The sequence below is a fragment of the Hyaena hyaena genome, unplaced genomic scaffold (assembly GCF_003009895.1).
Source record: "Hyaena hyaena isolate Hyena2069 unplaced genomic scaffold, ASM300989v1 scaffold_28, whole genome shotgun sequence".
Taxonomy (NCBI): Eukaryota; Metazoa; Chordata; class Mammalia; order Carnivora; family Hyaenidae; genus Hyaena; species Hyaena hyaena.
Window position 1 is genome coordinate 5,507,575 of NW_024080660.1, and position 27,997 is coordinate 5,535,571.

Genomic DNA, 27,997 nt, shown 5'->3' on the forward strand with positions numbered 1-27,997 from the left:
TAAAAAGACAGAAGGACACATTTATTGTTTGTTGCACGCATTTTGCAACAGTTCTCATGTCCCTCGGTGCGGCATGCACAGGACACACATCCCATCCAGGGTCCGCCGGGAGAGCCTGTGTGAGCTGTAGAATGCCGCTACCAGGAAGGGCACAGAGACGGTGGAGTGCTCCCAGCCCCTGCTCGGTGCCAGATCCATGCCGCCGCCCACAGCTGGGTGGGGAGACGAGGCTCCCCAGACTCTCCTGCTGACACCCCCCACCCCCACCCCCAGGGTTCCCTGCCTCTGGGAGTATCTTCATAGTCAGATGACATCAGAAGTCCTAGGCTCACATCCCGGCTTTGCTCGGAGCTCAGGACCAGGTACTTCTGTGTAGACAGGAGACTTCAGGGGCGGGGGGGTGGGGGTGGCATGGGTATGGCTTGGGAGCCTCTGAGTGGTCATCCTGTCCACCCCCTTCAGGCTGGGTTCTGCCTATTGAGGTTTTCAGGCCCCTCAATTCTAGTATTTGTCACTTACGTGGATTTCTTGCCTGGATCATTGATATTACAGCTTTTGCCTATTTCTTAGTAGGTGTAAGGAAAGGGGATTCTCCTGTCCAGCAGATCTCAGAGGGCCAAACATGCCCCCAGCCTGAGAACATGCTTTGAGGATCAGCACAGAGAGAAAAGCCCCGCTTCAGGTGGCATGGAGAAGCCACAGGCCACTCAGCGTGGAAGGGAAGGAGCACTGCTGCCCTCTGGTGGCCAGTCAGCAGAGCATCAAGGAGCCACTCCAGGGGGCAGGGTCCCCTTTGCTTGTCTCTGGGACAGCATCTTTGAGTCCTCAGGTGAATGAATGTCCTTTCACTGTTCCTGGAACATAGCAAATTTGTCCTCACCTCAGGACCTTGGCTCTTTCTGCTCCCTCTCCATGGAATGCTCTTTGTCCAGATCTCTAGTGAAAGTCATCTATCTGCTCATTCTCTAGTCCTTGGGCCAAATGACACTTCCTCAGGGAAGCCCTCCTGGACCATTTTGTCCAAAACAGCACCAACCCCAGATTCTGTCCCTTTCTATCTCATTACCTTTGCTGCTTTGTCCAAGCACAGATCTGTTTAAAATCTGTGCCTATTGCTTCCTTCCCTTATCAGAATGCTGGGTCCAGGAGAGCAGGGTCCTTGTTTGTTTCATTTGTCACTGGACCATGGTGCATTATCCATAGCAGATATTCAACGGTACTTGTTGAAGAAATAAATACATACATATCAACAAGAGCAGCTGAGATTTAAGCAGAGCTTCTGGTCCTCAAAACCATATACTCTGATGTCAGCAGGACACTTGTTACCCCTATTTGACAGATAAGCAAGCTGAGGCTCAGGGAGACTTAAAGGAGTTGTTTGAGCATCCAGTAGAGAAGACTGAGCCAGTCGTTGGTGCCTTTTCCTGGGCTCCCTCAGTCTCGTACCCTGCAGGGGGCGGGGTTTTGTTCCAGGCCTGACAGTGGCCACCAGGGGTTGAGGCTGGCCCTTGCTTTCCAGCGCTGATAGCCAGGGTGGCCCAAGCCACGCCCTGGTCCAAAGCTGTGCTGTGGCTTTGCGGGTACATGGTGGTGGGGGCAAGGAAGGCCAGGCCACAGGAAGACACAACGGGACTCCAGAAACAGTGGCCCGTCTGTCTGCAGAGATGTGCGTTCTGGACCAGGAGTGTGTTTGGGAAGGGCAGGTAGCAGGAAGGCCGGAGCCAGCCAGGGAGCTATGCCTCCTCCAGGCCCAAGATGTGGCTGTGACGTTCTGGGTTCCACTGGGACCCCTGAGGGCCCAGCTCTGTCCTCACTGCACTCAGCCCGAGGCAGGGGCTGGGCTCTGACCTGGGCCCAGCATGGAGGCAAGGGGATCGGGGATCGGGGATCGAGGGCTCTGGCTGCAGAGCTTAGGCTGCCTGGGCTGGGCTTGGGCAGGAGGCGGGGCGGGGGGTGGTGCGGGGTGGTGGGGAGGATGCCTGGGCGCGGGGCAGGCTTTGTCTGGGCGTCAGAGCTGGTGTCTAGAAGGTCAGCAGCATCTACTCCTGGACTGGTCTTCCGGTGAGAGCTTGATGGAGTCTGTGAGGTAATTCTCTAAGATGCTTCGATACTGGGGAAGGAAGAGAAGTCGGAGTTCACATGCTGAGAGGCAAAGACACCCACCTGCCTTCTGTTTCTTTCCAGCCGATGGTGGCTGGCTTTTTTGTTCCCTCCCCATTGTGTTGTTAGGAAACTAACGGTGGGGGTGGGGGTGGGGGTGGGAGTGGGGGTGGGGCCCTGGCCTTCCTCACCCTCTTCTTTCCTCACTTCCTCCTCCAGCTTCTTCCCAGGAGCCCCGAGCAGTGGGTGGCACAAGTCTCCTGACCTCCAACAGCGTCCCATGACTTTCCATTCTCCAGAAGGAACAACTGAGGTGATATCTGACCTCAGGCAGAGGCAATGACAACCCTCCCCTTATTCCTGCTGGAGACCACTCCGCACAAACACCCCACACCCAACCTTCTTTCACCATGTCCACTCCCAGCCTCCCCCCACGGCCACCCCTGGCTCCTGAGAAGCCAGTCAATTCTCGGTCCTTCCCACAGGCTCTCTCCACCCCCAAACTAGACTCAGCCTTTCCACTGGGCCTGTTTGCCTCTCTGCTACCTTCTCAAACCCTGGTGTCCCAACAAAGCTGGGCCACCTCTCTTCCAGGACCTTGGCTCAGGGGTGAGGATGGGGCAGGCCTGGGGCCCTTCCTCCAGGAGGTAAATGCTAGGGCTCAAGAGTCTCTTCTTAAAGGGACCCCATCTCTTTATTCTACTCGGCTCTCACCAGTCACTGGGCTTGGCATCCGTGCCCCCCCACAGATGGTATTGTGTGCGTGGGTGGCTGTCACCCAGCAGCACCCATCGCCACTGGTGAATGTCACCTCCCTGTCCCAGGAGATGGCATCAGGCCTCACCTGCTGCACCCTGATGATGGTGGCTCCTGAGATGCAGGAGACGGTCCCCCGAGGCCCCATGACTGAGGGGTCATTTAGCCTCACGCGCAGAGCTCATGGCGCTGGGCCTGGGATACAGCCCTTTTCCGTAGAGTTTGTTTCCTGAAAGCCCCTGTTTCTCAGCCTTCCCAGGCCGGGTCTCGGGCCTTAGTCAGCCTGGGTGATGGGCCTTGAGCCTTCCTCAGCCAATTATAATTATTTTAATGTTTATTTATTTTTGAGAGAGAGGGACAGAGCATGAGCAGGGGAGGGGCAGAGAGAGGGGGAGACACAAAAGCGGAAGCAGGCTCCAGGCCCCAAACTGTTAGCACAGAGCCCAACACGGGGCTCGAACTCACAAACCGTGAGATCATGACCTGAGCCGAAGTCAGCTGCTTAACCGACTGAGCCACCCAGGCGCCTCCCTCAGCAGATTATTTAGAGTTTAGAATTTATCTATACTTATTTTAACAGAAAGGTCTAATGCCTGGGGTTGGGGGCGGTGTATGCTCTCCAAATGCAGGTCTGTCTCGCTGGAGATGTCCCCACACCCCAGATTGGCGTCCCCTCTGCTAGGGGGGATCCTAGCCCACTGCTCACAGACCTGACCCAGGATACCCCGGGCTTCCCCGGCTGTCACGCTGAGAGCAGAGTCCCACCCAAGGTGCCTGAGAAGAGGGAATGGGGCCAGGGGGCTCCTTGTCCCCAGCACCTCCCAGGCCTGGTGTGTGGGCTCCAGCCTCCGCAGCCCTGGGCATGGCCAATCCTCCACCTGGACCCTGCCGCTGCGTGGGGTCCCTCTCACTCCACGGAGCTGATGCGGTTCAAGTCCTGACATTTCCGAGTCTCCCAGGGAGGGACAAGGGAGGGTCCCTTTTACCCTGGTCCATCTCTCCCCACAAGGCAGGTTTGGGAAGCACTCTCTCACTGCTGGGACTTCGTGGGTCCCCCCGTCATGGTTCAAGCCAGAGGCCATGACTGGGATCAGGAACTTCCCTAACTGCGTCTTTGGACCCTGGAAGCAGGGCCCATTGGCTCATCACCCCTGAGTGTGCCCCCACCCACGTCCACCCAAGCCCCAGTGGGGGCCCTGGAGCCCCTCGTGAACAGAAGCCCGGGCGGCTGTCCACACGCCAGCCCAGAGGGGAAGGAGATGCGGGGCCTCCGAGCAGCTACGGAGCCTCCTGAGTTCCTTTGCCCTCTTTCTAGATTTGCATGGAATTCTGCCTCTGGAAGGGGTGAGGAGCTTCACCCCTGAGAAGCCTCAGACCGTCACGCCAGCTCTCTGAACCCCATAGCATCAGCACATCCCCAGGTCCAGCTCACCATGTGCTTCCCCTTTGTGACACCAGTGCAGGTAATGATGGCATCATCTTGCTCCTCGGATTTCACACAAAACTTCCAAGCAACCGGTGGCTGTAATCAGGTTCCCCATGTGATTCTTTTCTCCAGGCCCCTGTCCTCTTGGCAAGATGTGCGTCTCAGTGTAGAGCACCCTGGAAGGGTCCCCACGCAAGCGCCTACTGCGCCTAAGGGATGTGACTGTGCCCCCCTGTCCCTTCAAGCCTGGTCACCTCTGTGGACCTGCCTTTGGATCCCACAATGGAGGACCTCAGAAAGATCCCGGGAGTCCACTGAGCCTACCCGCTAGCCAGCCCGCTTCCCTCCTGTCCTTCCCCTCCCCCGCAGGAGCTGGGCCTCCACGCTGCAGCTCACGCCGTCTGAGCAGCCCCAGCAGGGGTGGTGTTGCCAACGTGGTAAGAGCAGGATCTCATCAGGCCCAATCTCCTTGAGCAGGTGGTGTCCCTTCTTATTTTGGAATAACTGATTGTCCTAATCCTTGGAAGTGGCCAGATTGGGGGGCGCCTGGGGGGCTCAGTTGGTTGAGTGTCTGACTTTGGCTCAGGTCATGGTCTCACGGTTGGTGAGTTCCAGCCCTGCGTCGGGCTCTGTGGAGCCCGGAGCCTGCTTCAGATTCTGGGTCTCCCTCTCTCTGCCCCTCCCCTTCTCACGTCTCTCTCTTTCAAAAATAAACACACGTTAAAAAAAGAAAAAGAAAGCGGCCAGGTTGGGACACTAAAGTAACTACCTACCATCTTTCCTTTCAAAATGGAAAGGAATGTTGGCCAAGTACCTCTTCTGGTGCTGTGCTCGCAAATCACTCTTTCCAGCCAGAGTCCCCGGCAGGACTCAGACATTTCGAGGAGCTGTGGATGTCATGTGCCCCACGGACTGACCGCATCACCCCCTTCCTCCTGTGATGCTCCTGCTTTTCCCTCTCTTCTCTAGCTTGGTCCTGAGCGTTCTGGCCATCCTATCATGCATCCGACTGCCAAGCTGAGAACCCACTCATCCACCTGAATAGCTCCCGATTCCTTCTCTCCTACATTCAGCCTTTATGAACTCCCAAGGCTCTACCTCCAAAGTCTGTTTAATCCACCTTCTCCTGACATCTCCGTGCTCTCAGGCTGGGCTATTGCACTACTGTCTCAACCACCCATTGAGCCCATCTTCCATGAAGCAGAAGACTCCCTTGCTGAGAACCCTTAGACACTGCTCCCATTTTAAAACAGCTATCATCTATCTATCTATCTATCTATCTATCTATCTATCTATCTATCTATCATCTATCTATCATTTATTTAAAGAGAGAGAGGGTGTGAGTGGGGGAAGGGCAGAGAGAGAGGGAGAGAGAGCATTGGAACTCCATGCTCTAACCCAGGAACCCTGAGATCACAACCTCAGCCAAAACCAAGAGTCCTATGCTTAACCCCCTGAGCCACCCAGGGGACCCCAGCAGCCTTTTATTGAATGCTTTCTCTGGACTGGGAGTTGTTTTGCTTGGTCGTTGCAACAACCCCATTAGGAAGATATTATTCATACTTTAAAGAGAGGGAAATGGTGGCTTAGGGAGGCCGCATGACTTGCTTTAGGACACAGTGAGTCAGAGGGGGAGCCAGGGATTATAGTCAGATCCCCAGGTGGTCCCACCCGGGCCTGCCTGCGGCTTCTCTCCCCTGCCACCGCTCACATCTGCCTCAAACACTCCAGTTCCCGTGAGTACGCCACCTCCCTGGGGAGGAGGGGAGAAGCCTTTGTCAGAAATGTCTTTGAAAACTCATTTGACCTTACAATACAGGTGTGCAAACCCAGTTTCACTTTAAAAATGCACCCGAGGGGCGCCTGGGTGGCTCAGTCAGTTAAGCATCCTACTTCGGCTCAGGTCATGATCTCACGGTTTGTGGGTTCAAGTCCCGCATTGGGCTCTGTGCTAACACCTAGCTCAGAGCCTGGAGCCTGCTTCAGATTCTGTGTCTCCCTCTCTCTCTGACCCTCCCCTGCTCATGCTGTCTCTCTCTCTCTCTGTCTCTCTCAGAAATAAATAAAACATTAAAAAAAATAAAAAAAAATGCACCCGAGTTTTACGTTCTATGCCCTGGTAATAATTTTTTTTTTTGTTTTAATGTGAAAATATTTCTCCTCCAAATTTCTAAGGAAAAGTCACACCCTGACTTTTCAAGTCAGATTTCTAAGGAAAAGTCACACCCTGGGTTTTAAGGTGCCAGGTGAGTCCCTGTGTGCCTCGGGTCCAGCAGCGTGCTCTGGACACCGCGGGCCTGCTGCATGAAGCCCAAGCACTTGGCGGGGGGAGCTCTCGAGGCCTTCATGATCTGTGTTGTTGACCTTGTGGTCTTCATCGCTCGCCTCCCACACTCGCTTCCCTGAACGCCACATTTCCCCCTCTTACAGGCGGATCACAGTTGATTCCTCACATGAGCCCTGTGGATTGGTGCCTGGGCCTCTGGCCATGCTCTTCCCTCCATCCTTCTCCTGTGTCTGCCCCTCCCCCATCCTCCCATGGCCACCTGCAAACTGTGCATTGTCTTTCAACACCCAAGCCACATGCCACTTCTCTGGGGAGCATCCTGGCCCACCCTTGCCACCAGCCACCGCTGAGCCATCAAGTTCATCGAAGTCATTGATTTTGTTCCCTCTGTGGCACTTACCTCTAGGACAACCTGTTTGTGAATGTCTTACTCCTCTACCTGACCTTGGAGCCACTGAGGTCCATGTCTCCAGCCCTAGCCTGACAGCTTAAGAACTGTTCACAGGATTGCATTATTTCCATCTTACAGATGAGGAAGCTGAGGCTCAGAGCAGTTATATGTCTTGCCCAGGGGTCCACTCAAAAACACCAGGGCAGGATTCAAATGCAGGTCAGTTTGACTGTGGATACCATACTTGTGACTTCTAGACTTATCAGCAAATTCCTCCCTTAACATGAGGGACTGACCCTCGGGTTGCTCAGCCACTCTTTTGCCAAGTAGTATATTAAGACACCAACAATAGGGGTGGCTGTGTGGCTCAGTCTGTTGAGTGTCTGACTCTTGGTTTCGGCTAAGGCCATGATCTCATGGTTCATGAGTTCAAGCCCCACATTAGGCTCTGCACTGGCGGTCGGCACAGTGCCTGCTCTGTCTCCCTCTCTCTGACCTTTCCCCATGTTCTCAATCTCTCTCTAAAAATAAATGAATAAACACTAAAATAATAAAACAACAACAACAACCAAGCAGACAAACTTCATAACGTGGACACAGCAGAAAGATGTAACTTTAAGAATAAATTACTCTCCAGTTGGCAGATGAATAGATAAAGAAGGTGGTACATATATACAATGGAGTATTACTCGGCAATCAAAAAGAATGAAATCTTGCCATTTTCAACTATGTGGGTGGAACTGGAGGGTATTATGCTAAGCGAAATTAGTCAGCAGAAAACAAATATCATATGATTTCACTCCTATGTGGAGTTTAAGATACAAAACAGATGAACATAAGGGAAGGGAAGCAAAAATAATATAAAAAGAGAGGGAGACAAAACATAAGAGACTCTTAAATACAGAGAACAAACTGAGGGTTGCTGGAGGGCTTGTGGGGGATGGGTTAAATGGGCGAGGGGCATTAAGGAGGGCGCTTGTTGGGATGAGCATTGGGTGTTTTACGTAGGGGATGAATCACTGGGTTCCACTCCTGAAGTCATTATTGCACTGTATGCTAACTAACTGGATGCAAATTTAAAAAAGAATAAATATATTTTAAAAAAGAATCAAGGATACTCCTTCTTCAGAAAGGACAGATACTGACACCCAGACACTGGCTGTGGGCTGATGGAGCCTCCCTGTGACTAAGCATTTGGCAATCACTGTACTGTGTTGGTGGGGGATCATTTATCACATTTCAACATACAAGGTCAAACGACATTCTTCGGCTTTCCAGGGGAATGGCATGGGCAGGCGCATCTGTGGTTTAAGAGCCAACGTTACAGACTGTATCATAAAGCCACACCTCTTGGTCATGTGCTAGAGACAGACACCTCCTGCTTCCCCTTAGCACGAGGCAGTGAGGGCTGGGGGGCTGGGAGGGCAAGCATAAGAATATAGCCTGTGTCAGGCCAAACCCGGAGATCAAGGCTTCTCCCTGGGCAGCCGCTTGGGGGTGGTGGCTACCTCTCTCCCTGGCGGACGACCACAGACAAGCCACAGAGCACTTCTGTCCAAGGCAGCTCACAGCACGGGGCCAGGCCGCCCATCACCCGGAACGATGGGAGGCCCTTCCATGTAGGGGAAACCCCCTATTTCCCATCCTCCTTTCTTCAATTCAAAATCATTGCTATGATGAGCTTTCCCCCTCTTCTAAGAGGCCCACCATGATTAAATGTGGCAGGTAGATGAGACAAGCTGAACCCTTCCCTGTGCTAATCCCTTGGACTCTTTTCTGAGTTTCCAGACTCCATATCGGAAGGGGATGAAAACCCTGTTACTGTGTCCAGGCAGCCTTCCCTGATTTTCCCCATGTCCCCCCCTCCCATCCCTCATAGTTGGGCTGCATGCCCCTCTGCTGGGGGCCCCTCACCAAATCCTTTGGACCATGCAACTGTACTGTAAGCACACATGGGCCTATCAGACTCCCCTCCAGAGAGCCAGGGTCCCCGAGCCCTGCACACTGCCGGGCACAGAGGACACACTCCACACGGGGGGCCCACAGCTGTGCATCTGTTGGATTGCAGGATGTCGGCCACTCTTGCAGGCGTGATCTTCCACTTGGACAAACGCTTGGCACTGTGGGGCTTCTCTCTCGCCAGTCGGGACTGAACTAGACCATCAGTTCTTCCCCCTCCCCCTGCCCTCAGAGTGTCTAGGGGGAGGTACAGAACCGTGTATTTTAGAAACTCCACAGTGACCACCAGCCAGACTGAGGGACCACTAAGTATATAATCTAAGGTAGGTTTATACTTCTGGCATTCGGGGTTCCAGAAGCAGAGTGCTGCGGAGCCCATTCAGCAACTAATCAAGATGACGAGCCGTCCCATCCTACCCCCATCTCTACCTGTGCCCAGGGTTCTTCTCTGGAAGCCCCCAAGTTTCCTATCCTCAGGGGGCAGCTGGCACATGACGCCTCCATAGCCACTTACCCTGGACAGAGCCCGGCTGGCCAGCATCTCAAAGGCTTGTACCACGTTGATGTCATTCTTGGCACTGACTTCAAAGTAGGGAATATCTTTCTCTTTACACCAGCCCTGGGCTACCTCCTGAGACACCTGGATGAGGGGAAGAAATGATCACGGCATCACCATGGCCACTGTCACCATATCGCCCACTCTCATTGCCACCATCTTATCTCACCATCCCTACTACTGCTGCTCCCACTCATTGAGAATCTTCCATGTGTCTAATCTCACATGGGTTATTTCTTTTTTTTTAACTTTTATTTTTTTACATTTGTTTATTTTTGAGAGACAGAGAGAAACGGAGCACAAGTTGGGGAGGAGCAGAGACAGAGGGAGACACAGAATCCGAAGCAGGCTCTAGCAGGCTCCGAGCTGTCAGCACAGAGCTGGATGTGCAGCTCGAACCCACAAACCATGAGATCATGACCCGAGCCGAAGTCGGATGTTTAACCGACCCAGGTGTCCATCACATGCATTACTTCTTAATATAAATCTATGAGGTGGCTGTTTTGAGCTCTGTTTTCCGGATGAGGAAACTGAGAACTGAAGAACATAACAAACACTTGCTCAGAGTGGGTGGGGTTGAGCAGGATTTGAACACGGGCTTGGCAGAACTAGAGCCCACTGTACTACATGCTGCTTTCCTAAAGCTCCTTCTTCAGTCCCTTTGAAAGACAAACACGATAGACGCTAGCTGGGGTGGAGGGCTTCCTTCCCCTGAGCTGGCTGACCAGGGCCCACGCCCAGGAGGTCTGTGCTGAGCAGACTCAGGTCCTTGCTCACCCTCCTTCCCCAGGGTAGAGGCCTAGGAACAGTTGATAAGCCACTACTCTGGGCCAGATACTGTGTTAGATACCTTGTCATATTAACTCATTCAATTCTCCCAATGACCCTGTGAGATGGGTCTTATTAGCTCACTTTTGAGATCAGAATACTGAGGCTCAGGGAGGTTCAGCGATTTGCCTCAGATCACACAGCTGAGAAAGAGGTGGAATGCAGTCCAGCTCAGAGCCCCTGTGGCATCGGGACTGGTCTCTGCAGGGCACTGCATGAGAATGGTACCCTTTCTCCCTCTCCCACCAGACCATTGGTTCCTTGAGCTCGGGTTCACGGTCTTCTCAGCTCTTGGCCTGGCAGCGCGGGCTGCCCAGCACAGGCTGAATGAGTACATCTCTGCCCGAATGCAAATGGCTGATCAGAGTTTGAGCGTGTCAGTTCAGAAAACGCCTGAGAGCCCTGGGAGTTACTTCTGAAGACGATTGAACCACTGAGTTGAATGCCTAATGAATTATTTAAGGGAGGAGGGGGTGGCCATGTATTGAACATTGGCTGTGCTTGGTACTTTATAGCCATGATTTCATTTTGCTTAAGGAGCCAGGGCTTTTATCATGAAGATGGACATTCTGCCCCTCTCCCCAAAGCCAGCACAGCCAGGGGAAACCAGAGAATGCCTCCCTCCTGCAGGTTCTAGGGGTGACTATCTCATTGGGATTAAAAGAAGCATCACTGTCCCCTGTTCCCTGGTCTCAGGGGTGGCAGCAGAACCAGGGGCTCACGGTGGCCTCTGCTGACAGCAGCATTGCCTGGCATGGGAGGCTCACCACGTGAGACTGGAGGGTGTAGTCTGGGGTCAACTAAGCAGTCTGCCCTTTGGGGGACTAGCTGACACCTCTGTACCTCGTGCCCGGATTCTGGGGAAGCCCCAGGCCTTTTGATCTTGGCCTCTGATCTCCAAGACCTTCCTGCCTTTATGGGGAGGGGCCCAGAATTGGCCAAGACTGCTCTCTTCCGTGGAGCACAGAGGCCCAAGGCCTGGTGAGCCAACTAGAAGGCTCACAGCTCAGGAACATCCTGAACTCTTTGGAGGAAGGGTCAAGGGTGGCTGGTGATTCATATTGTCCTCACCAGTAACCCACAAATAAATAAGTGTTAGAAATTAACACGTTGTACCTTGAAGGGACCGTAGAAATGCAAAGGGCTTCCTATCTTTTAAAGTCCTTACTTGTGTGGACTGGACTCAGGCTTCTCATAGTGCCTTCCCCCCAGCCCTAGCCCCCCGCCCACCCTCCACCTGCACCAGGTGATGAGCATTTTACTGCGCCCATCACTGATGTTCGGGGGTTGCAGTAAAAACTATAGCCAAGTGAAAGGAAGTCAAAGGATTCTGCTCTCCAGGATGTAGGGAGATCTTTTATACTTGATGGCATGAGAGGCAGAATCCCAGATTAGTGCCCAAGGTCACCCAGCAACAGAGCTGGAGGGGACCAGGCTAAGGCTGCAACCCACTAATCTCGGTTCCCTTCTCTCCCAATGGACAGTGACCGAGCCTGTCTGGTGCCTGGTTGTGACAGATTATTTTATCTCATTTGCCCCCGATCTTTCTCGGTTGGGTTGATGTGGAACGATTAAATGCACGCTCCAAAATGTCAGTTGAGGTTAAGTTGCAAATTAACATTCTTTTTGTATGTCCCTCCTCCTCCCCTGAACTCAACCCCAGCAAGCCGGCCTGGGAAGAAAGCCACCCACACGGCGCTTTGCACTATTTGCTTCCAGTTCTTGTCACAATTTCGTGATTGTTTCAATCATCTTGTCCTTTATTTATTTACGGAATAACAGCTCTTTATCATTTAGGCTTTGACTGTGGAAATAAACTCAGGGTGTGGTACTGGGGGGGCTTGGGAAATAGGAAATTTTTGAAAGCTTTCCTTCTGTTAATTTTGCTTTGGGCTGACAATATATACTATTAACATTTTACTTCTCCTGTTATTATTTTGTTTGTTCATCAGGGGCCAAATATTTGACAAAATTAGCTCAATTTGTGTAGTTTTATTTATGATGCCTTTTCATCTCCTATGCATTTTAAATGATCAAGTGTATAAATATTAAAATTAGTATGCCAAGTACATCTTAAACCACTACCAAAAATAACAGAGAAGGTTTTCAGAAAATATCATCCCCATGTTATGAATGAGTGATCAGTCAGAAACTGCCTGCCTGAACACAGGGCAAAGAATTCGCATCCTAGTGGATAAATTCCTTGTGGTATGGGTACTTGCAGAACTGTTCTTTCTAGTAAACTAGTATTTTTTCACTCTTACCTTCTGTAGAAGGAACAGGGATTTTAAAACACCAAAGTCAGCCATTTCTTTAAAATCATTCTGGTGAGAGATATACATTTTATTGTGGTACGATCTACGTAAACACAAGCTTTGCCATTTTTAACTATATATTTTTTTTAATGTTTTTTATTTTATTTTCTAGGAGAGAGAGAGAGAGAGAGACAGCGTGAGCAGGGGAGGGTCAGAGAGAGAGGGAATCACAGACTGGAACAGGCTCCAGGCTCTGAGCTGGCAGTCAGCACAGAGCCCGACGCGGGTCTCGAACCCACGAACTGCAAGATCATGACCTAAGCAAAAGTCGGACGCTTAACCGACTAAGCCACCCAGGCGCCCCTTTTTTAACTATATTTAAGTGCATGGTGTGGTGGCATTAAGGACCTTCCCATTGTTGTGTCTCAATCATCCCCATCCAACTCCAGAACTTTTTTCTCATCCCAAATCTAGCACTAGACTTTTCAACATTTATTTCCTTTTCATTAAGCGAGAAAACCTCCTGTGTTTTCTCAGCTCATCCCTTGGAGAAAATAAGAGGGAAGATAATGACGGTTTCTGTTTATTAAGTTTGCCAAATGCTTCATAGCCATCATTTCCTTTAGTCCCCAAGCAACTCATGGAATCGGAGTCTGGCCTCAGTTTCACAGATGAGGACGCTGGAGCTGGCCAAGGGCACGCAGCAAGCATGGACTTGGGCCCAGAGTAGGCGCTCCTTCAGGTAGCTCTCGGCTTGTATGCACTCACCCCTGTGCTTGTATGCACTCACCCCTGTGCTTGTATGCACTCACCCCTGTGCTTGTATGCACTCACCCCTGTGCGAGGGGGAGCCCAGAGCACGCATCCCAGCTGGCCTTCTCTGTTCCCCAAGCCCTCTGCTAAGCTGGGGCGAACAAGGACATCAGAGGGCAGCAGTGTCCCAGCCGCACGTCTCCTCACTCGCGGCTCCTCCTGTCTACTTCCCTGCCCTCATCTCGTTATTGCTTAGCGCTTCCCCACCTCCGTTGACACCTACTCTTCCAGTGCCCTTCCCGGGGCTGCCCTGCGGAAGGACAAACTCCCCCGGCTTCCCTCCTCCAGGGCCCTCTCTCCCCTCCCTGTCCTGGCTGAGCCCTGGGTCTCTGCTCCCCTGTCACCCTCACCCTGCTCCCCGCAGACCCCAGAGATGGGGATGGGCTTGCCTGGGGCCTCAGTGCTGCTTTCAGTTCTCTCTTCCTCCTCCTCCTCCTCCTCCTCTCTCTCTCTCTCTCTCTCTATCTCTGCAGAGCAAAGCTCCTCCCCTGAGGCTTGGATGGACCCCTCCAGCCCTCAAGTCATCACAGGCTCTTTCCATCCTGCTTGTTTCTGTGCGCACCCTGTCGTCTCCAGCTGTCCCCGAAGCCTCCCAATTCCTGCCCCTCCGACAGAACGCATCTTCTCTCCACTTCAGCCTCTTCTGCCCAGGGCCTGACCCAGGACCTCTGTCAAATATCAAATCTGGTCTCCCGTCCCGTGACACAGTCTCCTTCCCTTCGACCTCCTCCAGCCCTCACTCCTCCCACCCTGCCCGTCCAGCTTGGACACCGCAGCTAGCTGCGGCTCCTCCAAACGGCCCCTCCACTCTCTTCTTTCCTGGGTGGCTTGTCAGCGCCCCGCCCCCCCCCACCTCTACCCTTCAGCTACTCTCGTCTGGAAGAACCTTAGTCCCGGGTCCCTCGTTCCTGGCTCCCAGCCCCAAGCCCTGGTCTCCCTCTTCAGCTGAGACCCTAGGGTCACCCATCCGTTCTTATCTTTGTCCTTCGTTGCTCTCCAGAGTAAATGGGAGAGCTACACCATGACTTTTGAGACTTCCATTTGGTCCCCTTCCTCTTCCTGCTCAATGGAAGATGGCGCCTCTGATTTCGCTGAGAAAAAGTCAGAATTTCTTCCATCCATCCATGAATCCACCCATCCATCCATTCTTCCAGATGATGCCTCAGTTCTATCCCTTTTCTCTCTTTGAACCATTGTGAAACCGTAGTTCAAATATGATGGCTCAGTTCCTCGTTTCTTTTCTCTATTTGAAACACTAAGACAACCTTTTTCAAATGGTTCTTTTTGGTGTCATTTAAGCTATGTTTGGCACAAGAGCATCTTTTACGAATTAAGTCTGCCTCGATTGTTTTCTCATTAGTAGGCAATGAGGAAAGAGCTCTAATCAATGCTGCTGCATGAAAAATACCTACACAAGTGGGGTCCCTGTAGACATGGGCCCCAGCTGCCATTGCTTAGCCAGATAATCCAATATATGCTGATGGTAATAAAAAGATATTATTAATACTTTCCCAGAAAATTTACAGATTCAAGGATTTATAACTGCGATCCTCTACCTGTTTTACAGGTTAACTGCTGCAGGTTAAATTAACTGTGTTACAGGTTAATTTAAATTCCACCTGCCTACCTCTGATGCCTTAATTCTTCCACTTCCTGTCTCCAGACAAAATTGCTTTCACTTCTCAGCTCATAGCACGCTATTTCTTGCTTTTGCTCATGCTGTTTCTTCAGCCAGAACACTCCCCCCCGCCCAGGAAGCCTTTTCTCTATTCTAAGTTTGAGTAGATGCCTTTTCCCTGTGGTCGCCAAATATCCAAGTTATATTTCTATCATTTTGTTTACCATAATGTATGATAAGCATCTTTTAAAGTGTCTGTATTCACTACTGGACTGCAACGTGCTTAAAGTAAGGACTGTGTCTGATTCAGCCCTGTATGTGTGGGACCTACTACAGTGCGTGGCATAGAGTAGGTACTCATGTAATGTTTGGCGAATGAAGGAAAGTATGAACGGTACCTGCCGGTCTGCGAGATCAATCTTGTTTCCCAGCACCACCATGGGGTAGGATGGCTCCATTGGAATAGTTTTGGCCAGGACATCACCTCGCCAGGTATCCAGGGCTTCAAAGGACTCTAGGTCAGTGACATCGAAAGCCAGGATGCAGCCATCAGAGCCTTTGTAGAATGTGGACACCATGGAGCGAAACCGCTCCTGTCCACCCGTGTCCCAGATCTGGAAGGGAAGAGCAGCCGCCCCATAGAGCTGTGATGAGTACCTAGAGGTAGGTCTAACTGAGTCCCATGATGTCAAAGTTTCCTTTTCTGGGTAGGAAGCAGATAGTCCTGGCACAGGGGCTCATGGTTCTTTCACGCACAGGATCTCAGGCCTGTCTTTTGCACTGTCATTTAGCATCCCAAGAGCACTTTCACACCTGAGCTCTCACTTTCCTCTTGGGCCATCAGGACAGGCACAGTTATTCTCATCTGATAGATTTGGACCCTGGGAGTGACTTGCTCAAGGTCACTTACCAAGTTTTCCAATGAACCTGAGACTAAAAGTGGGGCCTCCTAACTTCTAGATTAGTTCTTTCCTACACCCCCACACCCCAGATCAGGGATCAGCATTTTTCTCCTTTAAAGGACCACATAGTAAATATTTTAGGCCTTGTAGACCTTATTGTCTGTTGCAACTAAGCTCTGCCTTTGCAGTGCAAAAACAGTCATAGACCATAAGTAAACAAATGGGCATGGCTGTGTTCTAATAAAACTTTATTTACAAAACCAGGTGGTGGACCACATGCGGGCCATGAATTGAAGTTTGCTTATCTCTGCTCTAGACCACTGTAGCTCCTGGTGCACACTGCTGTGTGAGTGGCTTCTAGGGGATTGGGATGATTTCAGGTACACACACTGAGGGAGAGACAGAGCAGCTCACCTGTAGCTTCAAAGTCGTGTCGTCCAGTATGATAATCTTGGAGAGGATGCTGGCCCCCAGTGTGGTCTGGTAGTCCTCGTAAAATGTCTTGTGCACATACTGGTGGAGGAGGGAGGTCTTTCCTACACTGAAGAAAAAACCCCAGACACACGTCAACAACAACAACAACACACACACACACATACACACACACATCCATACTGTTCTCAGAATCTTGTCATACCCCTTTCGCTGCCATCTCTCTGAGATTCTGAGTTTCTAATCTTTGTCATCAAAGGACCATAGGGAGAGCAAGGGAGTAGGGAATGGACTCTAGAAGTAGGGACCAGTCCAGGGAGGCCTTGTGGCTCAGTTGGTTAAGTGTCTGATTTTGGCTCAGGTTATGATCTCATGGTTTGTGGGTTCAAGCCCCACGTCAGGCTCTGTGCTGACAGCTCGGAGCCTGGAGCCTGCTTCAGATTCTGTGGCTCCCTCTGTCTCTGCCCTTTCATCACTCGTGCTCTGTCTCTCTCTCAAAAATAAATAAACATTAGAAGTAGAGGACAGTCCAAATGAGTAGAGAAGATTGCAGAGAGCTGCGTGTCCCACAGGTCAGGTCTTTCCTGTACTTGACCGGGGTGGGAGGACGGATGACTGCTAAGTGGCTTCTCTAAGTCACCCACTGAGTTCCTGTGGAGTTATGTCAGATCTGGGACTGGAACCAGGTAGTCTGGCTCCCAGCCTTTTTGCCCATCTCTTCTCCTTGGTGCTACTCTGAGTCAGAGAGACTCATGACCAGTGGAAAACACTCAGGAGGTCTCATTGCCCTTGGGCAGGGGGCTGCTTCCCAATCCCCACACCCTGAGCTGATCTTGGCTTACCCCAGGGCTCCGATGATGATGAGCTTCAGGTCCACCTTCTTCCGAGGATTCATGGAGGGGCTTCAGAGCCTGTAGGGAAACAGAAGTCATCTGCATGCTAGCTAGAGTCCATGTGGCCATTGTCCCCGAGGCTGGCCTCTACTTTCCCTTCCTTGATGCGTAGATCACTGCTCTGGGCCCAGGACTCAGGTGGGGTTGTTCTCCAAAAGAAATAGGTGATCAGCAATCCTTACACACTCCCTCAACTTCCCCTGGGGGCCTCCCCAAGGCTGGAAGTGTGGTGGCCCCACAGGACAGGCGCATCTCTCACCCTTCAGCATTACCAACCCTGTTCTTGGAGGCGGCTGGAGTGCCAAGAAGCCAGGACAGGGTTGAACAGAGGCCTCGAGGACAGTTAAACCAGCAGCCAGGGATGGAGGGCAGTGCGGGAAGAGGAGATGGGGGCAGGACAAGGGGCCCATTGTCAGGACAGCCCGAGAGGCTTTGGATGGGAGAGCGCCCCTCCCCCAGCCCGAGGTGTTGCTGCAATCACAGAATCAAAAGGCTCTTCTTTAATGCAGCTGGTGGGGGTATAATTGGTACATGTTTCTGGAAAGCTACTTGGCAGCAAGTATTGAAAGCCTTAAAAATGTCCCTGCCTTCCACTTCTAGGAATTTGTCCTAGGGAAATCATCTGCAATTTGGGCAAAGATTCTTGTTCAAGAATGTTCTTCACAGTATTATTTATAAACATCCAATAACAAAGAAGTGGTTAAATAAATCATGGCATACAATGAACTGTTAACATGGAGTTTTTGAGACTATTACACTAATGTGGGTAAATGCTTATGCCATAGGGTCTAAAAAAAGACAGAAGACACTAAACTGTATATATAATACCACCCCAAATATGAAGATGAGTTCCTACTTGCATAGAAAAAGGCCTAGAAAGAAATATACAACAAATTTAAGTGGTTAATTCTGGGTGGTAGGAAAATTATACAATTTAACATTTGTTCTCTGTGCTTTTTAGTATGTTCCATTTTTTCGTAACAGTCATGTTAAACAGGCATTGTTCCTATAAAAAACAATGTGTTTCTTTCCTATACGAAAGAAACATGAGTATGTGCATCTGTGCATTTTACATATACATGTACACATTTATTATTTAAACTTTTTTTTTGATGTTTATTCACTTCTGAGAGAGAGAGAACGAGCGGGGGAGGAGTAGAGAGAGGGAGACACAGAATCTGAAGGAGGCTCCAGGCTCTAAGCTGTCAGCACAGAGCCCGATGCTGGGCTCAAACTCATGAACCATGAGATCCTGACCTGAGCTGAAGTTGAACACTTAAGAGATTGAGCCACCCAGGTGCCCCATATTACTCTTTTTTTTTTTTATTAAAAAATTTTTTTAATGTTTTTTAAATTTATTTCTGAGAGAGAGAGAGAGAGAGAGCGTGAGCAGGGGAGGGTCAGAGAGAGAGGGAGACACAGAATTTGAAACAGGCTCCAGGCTCTGAGCTAGCTTTCAGCACAGAGCTCGATGCGGGGCTTAAACCCATGAACCGTGAGATCATGACCTGAGCCAAAGTCAGACACTTAACCGACTGAGCCACCCAGGTGCCCCGATTATTCTTATTTTTAACAAGCTAAGGCAAAACTGCTGCAGAGGACTGTGCTTAACTGGCTCTTTGGATCCACCCTTATGTGTACACCTATGTGTATACAATTCCCAACTCCTGAGGGCTCCTGACTTGGACACAGCAGGTAGCATACTGAGCAAACCTCAGTCTGACTCTGCCTAGCCCAAAAGGGCCAGCTTGAGTTTCCTTAGGGACCTGGAAAAAGCTCAAAACCAGATATTCTAAGGCCTTGGTTCTAATTCTGTCACTTTATCACTGTGTGACGTTGGGCCACTTACTTCCCCTCTCTGAGTCTTGGTTTTCTAATTAAGAATAGCAAGTTGGGCCTCAAAGACTCAATGTCCCTTCTGGTTGAAAAATACTCTGTCAACTGGAGCTGTAACCCACTGGCCACAAGGACTTGCCCAGGGCTGCCTAGCCCCCAGGGACGTTGGGCTGTTAGTGCCCCTCTGCGAGCCGTGTTGTGGCTCCAGGGTGATTTGAGGCTCTGCTCAGAGCTGCTTGTCCCAAGAGCCAGTGTTGGTGTGGCTGAGCCTTCTGCTGTAGCCCAGGAGGACTGGACTGGCATGGTGGGCAACAGGTCTTCTTGGTCGTCCATGACCGTCCTTCAAAAAATACTGACATGGCTACTGCCTTGCAAAGCCCTGCACTAGACACTGGAAGGAGCCCGGAGATGGAGTGACTAGGAAACCACACTAGGGAGTCATCATGGGAGAAGGCACAGGGCTGAGTGATTACGCCAGGGAGAAAGTGTAAAGCATCCCAACGGAGGCACAGAAAAAGCACTGGGGGAGTTCAGGAGTGGGGAAGAGAAGCCAGCAATCCATCTGGGCCCTGAAGAAATGAGACATGTGGCTGGGGGAGGGTGTGTGTGTGTGTGATATTTCAGAGGGAGGGGATGAAGGAATCAAAACCCTGAGAACTGGTGGATGATTTGGAAGGGTGAGGCCAAGGGCATGGAGATAGGAAAGCAGGGAGAAGAAGTAAGATTTAAGATGGGTCATGGAGGTCAGACCAACGACTCATTCATTAAGCAACCATTCTCTATGCTCCAGACAGGCAGAGGAAGATAATTCAAAGTATTAGCCAGGGCTGACATTTTGTCATGGGTGTCCCTGCCCACAAAGAAACCAGCCAAGGGAGAAGTGGCTCAGAAGCTTGTGAAAGGTATGTGTCTCTAAGCATCAGTTACTGCTCAGAAGGGGAGTGGGAGCCACGGGGTGAGCTCTGGTACAAGAGTCCAACTTAGCTTCAAAAGCCAACTCAGTGCCTTAGAAAGGGAGGCAGGACCAAACGGAGGCAGGGACGAGTGGGGAAGGAACTAGCACTGGCAGAACACTTGCAGGGGCTGCTCCGTGTCCTCTGAGGGCTTAGGGAACCCTCCCAGTAGCCCTATGAGATGAGTACTTGAGACTCAGAAGCCAAATCATTCACATCTCATCCAAGGCCATACAGGCAGTACGTGGATGAGGCAGCGTGTGCACCGAAGGTCAGAGAAGGCTCCTCTGTGCCATGTTGCCTCTTGACCTCTTGAGTCTGAACCCATAGAATCTGTGTGCATAGGATCTGCGGTGCTGGGCTCCGGCTTGGCGAGCCCTGAAAAAACCCTAGCAGACTTGGAGGAGATGGAGAGAAAGGCAGCCGAAGTAACAAGAGGTACAAACGGGAGCGGAGGGAACCGGTCTGTGGAACAAGAGCTGTTGTGTGAGCATTGGCCACCAGGGTCAAGGCCTGGCAAGCTCAGTTGGAGGGGAACGTGCTCACACAGTGGACACAAGCCGCCATGATGGAGTCGTACCTATGCTCACTCTATAATCTAACATGTTTTCTGCCTGGCACTGCATAGAGGACTTTGTGATTATGCAAACAAAAATATGCATATCATTGTGAGGTTAAATGAATGAATACATTATTATAGTACATTTAATACAAATAAACATTGTTATAATATATTTACTGGCCGAAATTAAAGGCTCAAGAGATGTTAGCTCTTTTGGGGCCACTTGGGTGGCTCAGTCGTTTGGGCGTCTGACTTTGGCTCAGGTCATGGTCTTGCAGTTCTTGAGTTCGAGTCCCATATTGAGCTCACTGCTGTCAGCACAGAATCGGCTTCAAATCCTCTGTCCCCTTCTCTCTGCCCCTCCCCAACTCGCGCTCTCTCAAAAACAAATAAAACATTAAAAAAAGAAATGTTATCTCTTTTACGACTATTATTAGCACAAAAACAAGCCTGCTGGACTGACACTGTAGGTCTCTATTTTCCCACTGAAGAACCAGGTGTCTAGGGGCGTTAAACGGTTTCTCTCTGAAAACAGTTTAGAAGTGGTAGAACCTGGATTAGGAGCTGGGATTGGAATCCAGGCCTAATCCCACACCCTCTTACCTGCTTGTTCTACTGTCTCTTCCATAAAACTAGGATGGAGCTCACACACCTGCCATTTGGTGCCCTTGTCAGAGAGGCTCGGGAGCTGGGTGGCCTGGGCTTGACGTGGGACAGCGCAGCCAACGTGCTTATGAAGGGGATGTAGGGGTGAGGGCAGGGGAGGTAGAGGGTGTGTGCATATCACATTAGATCAATACCCACTGCCCGGGAAGCTCTCTGCAGATAATCAAGATAATATACAATGTAAAAGTGGGCAAGGAATATGAATAAGTAACCAATAAGTCTTATGAATGAAAACTCATAAAATTTAAAAATACCATTTTTTCGTTACCTGCCAGAGAGTGGCAAAAATTAAAAAGACTGATGGTGAAATTTAGTGTTGGCAAATGTATAGGGAAAGCACTATTGTATATTGTTAATAGGCTATGAATTGCATAGCCTTTTTAGAAGGGAAAGTTGACAGTAGCAAAATTTAACATGCACATACCACAGATTGTAATGTTAGGTGCTATCCTGCAGAACGCACCTCTGCTCTGTACATACCTTTGTACAAAGAGGATTGTTGGAGAACATTATTTATTATTTTTAGAAATGTAGCCTTTAAAAATTTTTAAACGTTTTTATTTATTTCTGAGAGAGAGAGAAAATGTGTGTGTGTGAGCAGGGGAGGGTCAGAAAGAGGGAGACACAGAATGTGAAACAGGCTCCAGGCTCTGAGCTGTCAGCACAGAGCCTGATGCAGGGCTTGAACTTGTGAACCATGAGATCATGATCTGAGCCAAAGCTGGACGCTTAATCACCTGAGCCACGCAGGCACCCTTAACGTTTCTTTAAAAAGAGCACTTGGGTGGATGGCAGCCCAAAGTCATCTGAGTGTGACTTCCTGACAAATCACTTTTGTGTCCGGGGCAGGAGACGGAGGTCATCTGGTATCAGGGACTGATCATGACTTTTGGAGTCAGCATTATTCTACCTCCATACATTTGTGACCTTGGGTGAGGTGCTTGATCTTGGTGAGTCTGTTCCCTCTTGGGTAAAGGGGACATCACTCATGGCTGTGGCTTCTGCAGGGTGGCATGTGTCACTTCTTACAGCACAATAGGCTTCCCTAATGGGGGAAGACCCAGATAAATGGTTACTAATTGTATGGGGGTGGGGTAGAGATCTGATTTGCAGCACCTGCAACTTTCCGTGGGGTGGATATTCACACCAAGGCTGATCCCAAGCTTGGATCAGTGTGGAGCCTATGCCAGCACACCGCAGGAGGGACCTCAAGATCATCTTCTCCAACCCCCACCCAGCACCAGAGCCACATTCATGGAAAGATCAGCCAGATCTGCTCCCATAAAGCCTCTTCCCTCCACTAGGGGTGGATTTCTTCTGGGGCCACAGAGAACAGGCAATATTCCTCTGCCACATGCCAGCCCTTCTGAGGCTTAATGTCTTCTCCTCGGGTTTCTCTTGAATCTTTCTTATCCAGATCCTTGTGACTCACCTTGGCCTTGCCTCTGAGCTCCCTTTACCCCACTACCACCCCGGTCCCCTTCTCCTGGATGTGCCCTTCAAGCACGCTGCCGCTGCAGTTCCCCTACCCCATTCTCAGAAGGGAAAGGATTTGCTGAGGCTGCTACTTAAAATAGCCTGGTCCTCGGGTCCCAGGGTAACTAGCAGCAACAAGGGCGTGACCAGAACTGTGTCACTGGCGAGGGAGGGCAGCTTGGCAGGAGACACTGGCTGGACTCACCAAGGAGGCCCGTGTAGGTTTCAGACGGTGGCTGCAGTCCCTTCCCATGTCCTCTGGGCTCTGACCTTGGCTGGACTTAGGCCATAGCTCTCCTTCTAAGCCTCCTGTCGCCCACTCAGCTACCTCAGATGCTCCAACCCAGGGCATCGTCTTAGAGGCCAGGCTGAATCATTGCCCTCTACTGTTAAATAACAGTGAGAAGCAGGCTTGGAACACGGGGCCCTGCCTCAGCCAGCCCAGGTCCACCCAGTCCAGACTCTGCAGGCGATTCAGTCCCCACTGCATGTGACTAACTCCTCTCCCCTTGGTGCCTGGCACTCCTTCGAAGCCTGGAGCCCTGGTCCTGCCCACCTGCCAAAGCTGCAGTGTAGGTCAGTCCCTGGGAGCAAGAAAGTCTGCGTTGATGCCCCCTGGCACGCACATGTGCTCATGCACACACACACACACGTGTGTACACACACACGTGCACATGCACACACACGTGTGCGCATGCACACACCGCCCTAGGGCTTGAGGGCCAGTCTTACACGAACTCTTGGACTTGCTCTGCTCTCACCATCCTACTTCCCTTCTCTCCCTCCCCCACTGGCCCCAACCAGGACCCACGTACGGTCTTCTGTCTCGCTGGCGAGGTGAGGTGAAGTGTAAGCTCTGCTGACAAGGGAGAAGGATGAGGGAGGCCAGTGAGCAGGGGCAGATGCAGATTCTGAGGCAGGCAGTCTCCCCACTTCGCTCCTGTTACCCTACTTTCAGTGCCTCTCCTCCCTGCTACCACATCTTAGAAAACAACAAATGCATCCACCTCAAAAACAATGGGATTTACAGTCGTGGGAATAGTTTGTCTTTGAAATAAAGTATCTATGGAGCACGAAGCTTTATTGCCCTGTGAGAAGCCTCACGACTCTGCCTCACCCTCCTCAATCCCAGAGGCTCGAAACCTGCTCCCCTCCAGGCCGTGTGTTCAAAGCTCTGGTTTCAGGAGGCTCAGCGCTCGTGTTCTTTATGTTCTTTGGAAGTATTAGTCTTGTCTCCCCACATAGACTATCAGTGCCCAGAGGACAAGGAACTGCCTCCCACCTCTCCATCCCTCCATAAAGCCTGACCCATGCTGGGAATATTGAATCTTCAATAAGCAGTCATTCATTCATCCCCCTCTATCCATCCACCTATCCGTTCATCCACCTGTCTATCCATCCACGTGCCCATCCATCCATCCGTCTGTCTGTCCATCCATCCAGCACGTGTACTATATGCCTACTATGCGCCCACACTCTGTAGGTCTGAGGATACAGACAAGTTACTATTTCCATGGGACTTTGTGGTGGGGCATCGATCGACAAGCTCGAAGAAGTTATTTTTATAAATGCACACTGCCTGGCAATTCTAGGGCCCACTGCAGTGTACAAAATGCCATCATAGTCCAGTGGATTCCTGAGTCAAGAGCAACTAGCTAAGTGGCAAGCTGAGACTAGAACCCAGATCTGTCCAACTCTGCTGACTGGCCTGCCCAGCACTGCAGAGCTGCGCCAGGAGACACAATTATGATTAAGACAAAAGGACACTTTCCTACTCTCGGAGTTCCTCCTTCCCCAGTGAGACCCTTTGGCCAACGGGTTCCACCCAAGGACGTGCCCTGTCGGCGTGGCAAGGCGACCTCGGGTGCTAGCTGGCCCTCCTCTGCTGAGCCAGCAGCGGTGTGGTCCGGCTGAGACTGATGGCCCGTGCAGAGCCCGGAGCCTGGGCCCCAGCTCCCCCGGCTGGGCTGGGAGGGGAAGTCCCTTCTGCCTGGCTCGCTGCCTTGCCCTAGGAGTTTCTCTGGTGGGTGGTGGGAGGGTGGGGGGGGGTTTCGGGTTGGATCTAAACCCCGCAGCTGCCAGATTCTAAGCCTCACCCCTGCATTCCTTGCTTCCATTCCCCACCGCCCTCCCCGAACCCAAATGTCTCTAGGGCTTGCTGGGACAGAAGAACTGAGAAAAAGTTCCAAGGCACTTACAGCTGTGGCTGCTTAGCATCCGGCCTCCGCGGGGCAGGAGGGAGCTCTCTCTCAGACTGGGGGTCTCCTCTTACAGCAAAGGTGTCAGCCGGTTCAGAGAAACAAGGCTCTGAAGCAGCAGAGCTTGTTGAGGCCAAGCTACTTCCTTCTGTTTTCCTCCTCTCCCTCTCATGCACAGACTTGGGAAAGTTGCAAAAGAGGCAGGGCAGGGTGAGCTCAGCTGTGTGGGTGGAGGGGGTGGGGTGGAAAGGGAAGCGTGGCTTGGAGCTCACTCGGTTAGGCATCCCCATGAGAACTGGGTTCACTGGGAAGCTGTTCCCGGGGAGAATGGGGAATGAAGGCTCAAGGCATGGAGGTGCATGTGTCAGAGGCTGCAATGCAGGTTTGGGGGCACCATGCAAAGCCTCTGGCTGGTTTTAGGGACTTCTGCCTGGGCCCCTGGAGGCCACCCAGTGAAGGGAACCTTTTGTTTGCTGAAGCATTAGACTCACGTGTGCATTAGGTTTGGTCCCACTACCAGGCTGGTTATGGGCTTCATGCATTGTTCTGACCCTAATACTGTACACACACTGCATCATGGTGCATTGCCGCCGCCACCACACACACACACACACACACACACACACACACACACACACACACAAAACCAGTCTTGTGAGATGAGAGGCAAGTCCCGGCATCTCCCTGATCTCTTGGATGAAAGCGTGTGGCTCGGTCTGAAGTTCTTAAGAGACTTCAGTGATTTTTGGTATTGTCAACAGGAGGCTAAGTTTCCTAGTCCTTCAAGGTGCCCGGATCCCATGCCCTGACTTAACAATGGTTGGCAGATAAAAGGGGAATAAAGTGAGATTTTTTTTTTCTTTTTTGAAAATAAAGTGAGTTCAGATGAACTCAAATGAAACGGGCTACCAGATTCCAAGGGCTCCCCTTAAGGCTTGGAATACGTTCGATGCAGCCCTCCACCCCCACATTCCATCTGAGATGGGCCTTTTCCTCCTTGGTGGACCACTTGCTTAACGGTCCTCACAGTCAGTGAGTGCTTCCTTGTGCTTGAGTCTCTGGTTCTGCCTCATTGCTACTGTCTATGTCTGGTCAGTGGGACTGTACATCCCTTAAAGGCAGACTGAGTAACCTTGAACCCCACCCTCGGCCACACACAGTGCCAGGTACAGGCATCGGGAAGGAGGGGTCAGTGAAACAAAAACTCCAGTTGAAGCTCCCTCCCCGCTCTGGTCAGCACACATGCCCGGAGGGGGCACGATGGTGTCTGTGAAGTGTGCCCTTGACCAGGATGCACTAAGCTGGGCCTGTTTTCCCACGATATCATACTTCGCTTACTTGGGAAAGCGTGCATCCACCCCCCCACCCCCCAGATAATCACTGGTTTAGGATGCCGATTTGTTTTTCAATTGTTGCCCTTTAGAATCTGATCCCCTCCCATATTCTTCTACTTTTCTGAGACCAGGTTTTATTTTATTTATTTTTTTAGTGTTCATTTATTTATTTTGAGAGAGAGAGAGAGAGAATCCCAAGCAGGCTCTGTGCTGTCAGTGAGATCATGAGATCATGACCTGAGCTGAAATCAAGAGTTAGATGCTTAACTGACTGAGCCACTCAGGTGCCCCTGAGACCAGGTTTTAAATGAGCGTGTGTGTGTGTGTGTGTGTGTGTGTGTGTGTGTGTGTGAGAGAGAGAGAGAGGGAGAGGGAGGGAGAGGGAGACAAAGAGGGAGAGGGAGAGAGAGGGAAGGAGGGAGGGAGAGGGAGAGAGAGAGAGAGAAAGAGAGGGAGAGAATGAATGAGGACAAAGCCCTGTGGAGCTATGGAGGCTAACCTGAGCCCCCTGCAGAGACCATGTAGAAGTCACCAGCCAGGGGTCTGGTGCTGTGGGCACCCTTGGGGAAGGGAAGGGAAGTGAACTACCCTTGCCTAGTCCTTACAGCCTCTGAACACAGGGCTGAGACTTACAGTTTTAGGGGATATTTGCAGAACCAGCCTTAAAACCTTTGAAAGCCACCTTCAGGCTTTAGTTCCTATTTCCTCTGTCCAAATGGATTAAAGGCCAGCAACTTCCCTTCTCTTCCTCTGACACATGCTTTGGTGGAAAATGGCAGCCAGCCTCTCCCTTGCGGAGGAGGCCATGACTCTGCATTCATCGAACTTCCTTCCTTCTTTCCCTCTTGCCTGCACTCGTCCAATAATCTGAGCATGTCCCACCCTTTGGGGGACACAATACGTCACTTGCATTGATCAGTGAAATAAGACAGGGTACAAATAACGATGGAAGAAATGTAGCTACAGGGCTGTGGGGATTTCGGAGATTTGGAGGAGGAAAAGGAGGGACTGGAAAGGAGGGATTTGAATTGGGGCCTGAAGGATGTGCAGGAGACAAACGTGGGGATTGTGATAAGCGGAGGAGGGGGTCAAGTTCAATAGGAGAAGCAGTCTGGGGGCGGGGCTGACCCTAGATGAGGGAGAAGGTGCTGACTCCCTGCTGGGCAGGAGAGTGAACCAAAGAGGCTCCAAGACCGGGGGCTGACCATTCACAGGGCTGAGATTTAAATCTGGTTTTTCATGGCACTGTGTCTACTATCTCTTCACTACAAACTCCACCAGTCTTGTTCACGCTTCTGTCCCCAGGCCGCAGCAGGAGTGCCCGGCACATGCTTGATGCTCGGCCCTGAGCCCCATCACTCCACCCAGCCCCAGCCCCTCATCCTGAGCAATCCTGGTGATGGCTCATGCTGTTTTCCTGGTCTCAAATCCAAGAGCGCTACCACCAGGGGTCAGGGTGCCTGCAAGCAGGGCATCAACGGAGACGCCAGCACTGGAGCTGGTGGATTCTCAGAGACCCTGGCCCCCAGCAGCCTCCTGGAGAGTTCAGGAACACACATGGGAAGTGCAGGGACTCACTGTCCATGGGCAAGACTCCGACCGACAGAGACAGGAGAAAGAAGAACCCGGCAGATAATTCCCACTTACCTGCTGCCCACCACCTCGTCATGGGGCCACTCTGAGCAGTCCCCGGCACACACAGGGCCGTGATGGAGATGTCCTGGGGAGCCCAGCAGCGGCTGTGCTGGCTGCAAGC

At 51.3% G+C, this 27,997-nt stretch overlaps 1 protein-coding gene across 5 annotated transcripts; it reads right to left on the bottom strand.

The window, feature by feature from the left end:
* On the bottom strand, nt 1–27,984 carry RAB7B (RAB7B, member RAS oncogene family). Of its 5 annotated transcripts, none has more exons than XM_039227632.1 (6): nt 27,889–27,984; nt 17,166–17,234; nt 16,306–16,432; nt 15,388–15,603; nt 9,434–9,559; nt 1–2,110 (listed from the first exon to the last, which is right to left on the bottom strand). In XM_039227632.1, the coding sequence occupies exons 2-6, from the start codon at nt 17,216–17,218 to the stop codon at nt 2,030–2,032; spliced, it is 603 nt and encodes a 200-aa protein (XP_039083563.1). In that variant the 5' UTR covers nt 17,219–17,234; nt 27,889–27,984; the 3' UTR covers nt 1–2,029. The 5 variants fall into 5 exon arrangements, with proteins under 5 accessions (XP_039083563.1, XP_039083562.1, XP_039083564.1 ...); XM_039227631.1 differs by lacking the exon at nt 27,889–27,984 and adding an exon at nt 24,908–25,066; XM_039227633.1 differs by lacking the exon at nt 27,889–27,984 and adding an exon at nt 21,171–21,378.
* Nucleotides 27,985–27,997: the final 13 nt, after the last annotated feature.

Coding starts and splice junctions, on each gene's coding strand:
- RAB7B (XM_039227632.1), bottom strand. CDS start 17,218: ATGAATCCTCGGAAGAAGGTGGACCTGAAGCTCATCATCATCGGAGCC. Junction 16,433..17,165: donor ATCATCATCGGAGCCCTGGG/GTAAGCCAAGAT, acceptor TTTTTTCTTCAG/TGTAGGAAAGACCTCCCTCC. Junction 2,111..9,433: donor CCAGCCGGGCTCTGTCCAGG/GTAAGTGGCTAT, acceptor TTCCTTCCCCAG/TATCGAAGCATCTTAGAGAA.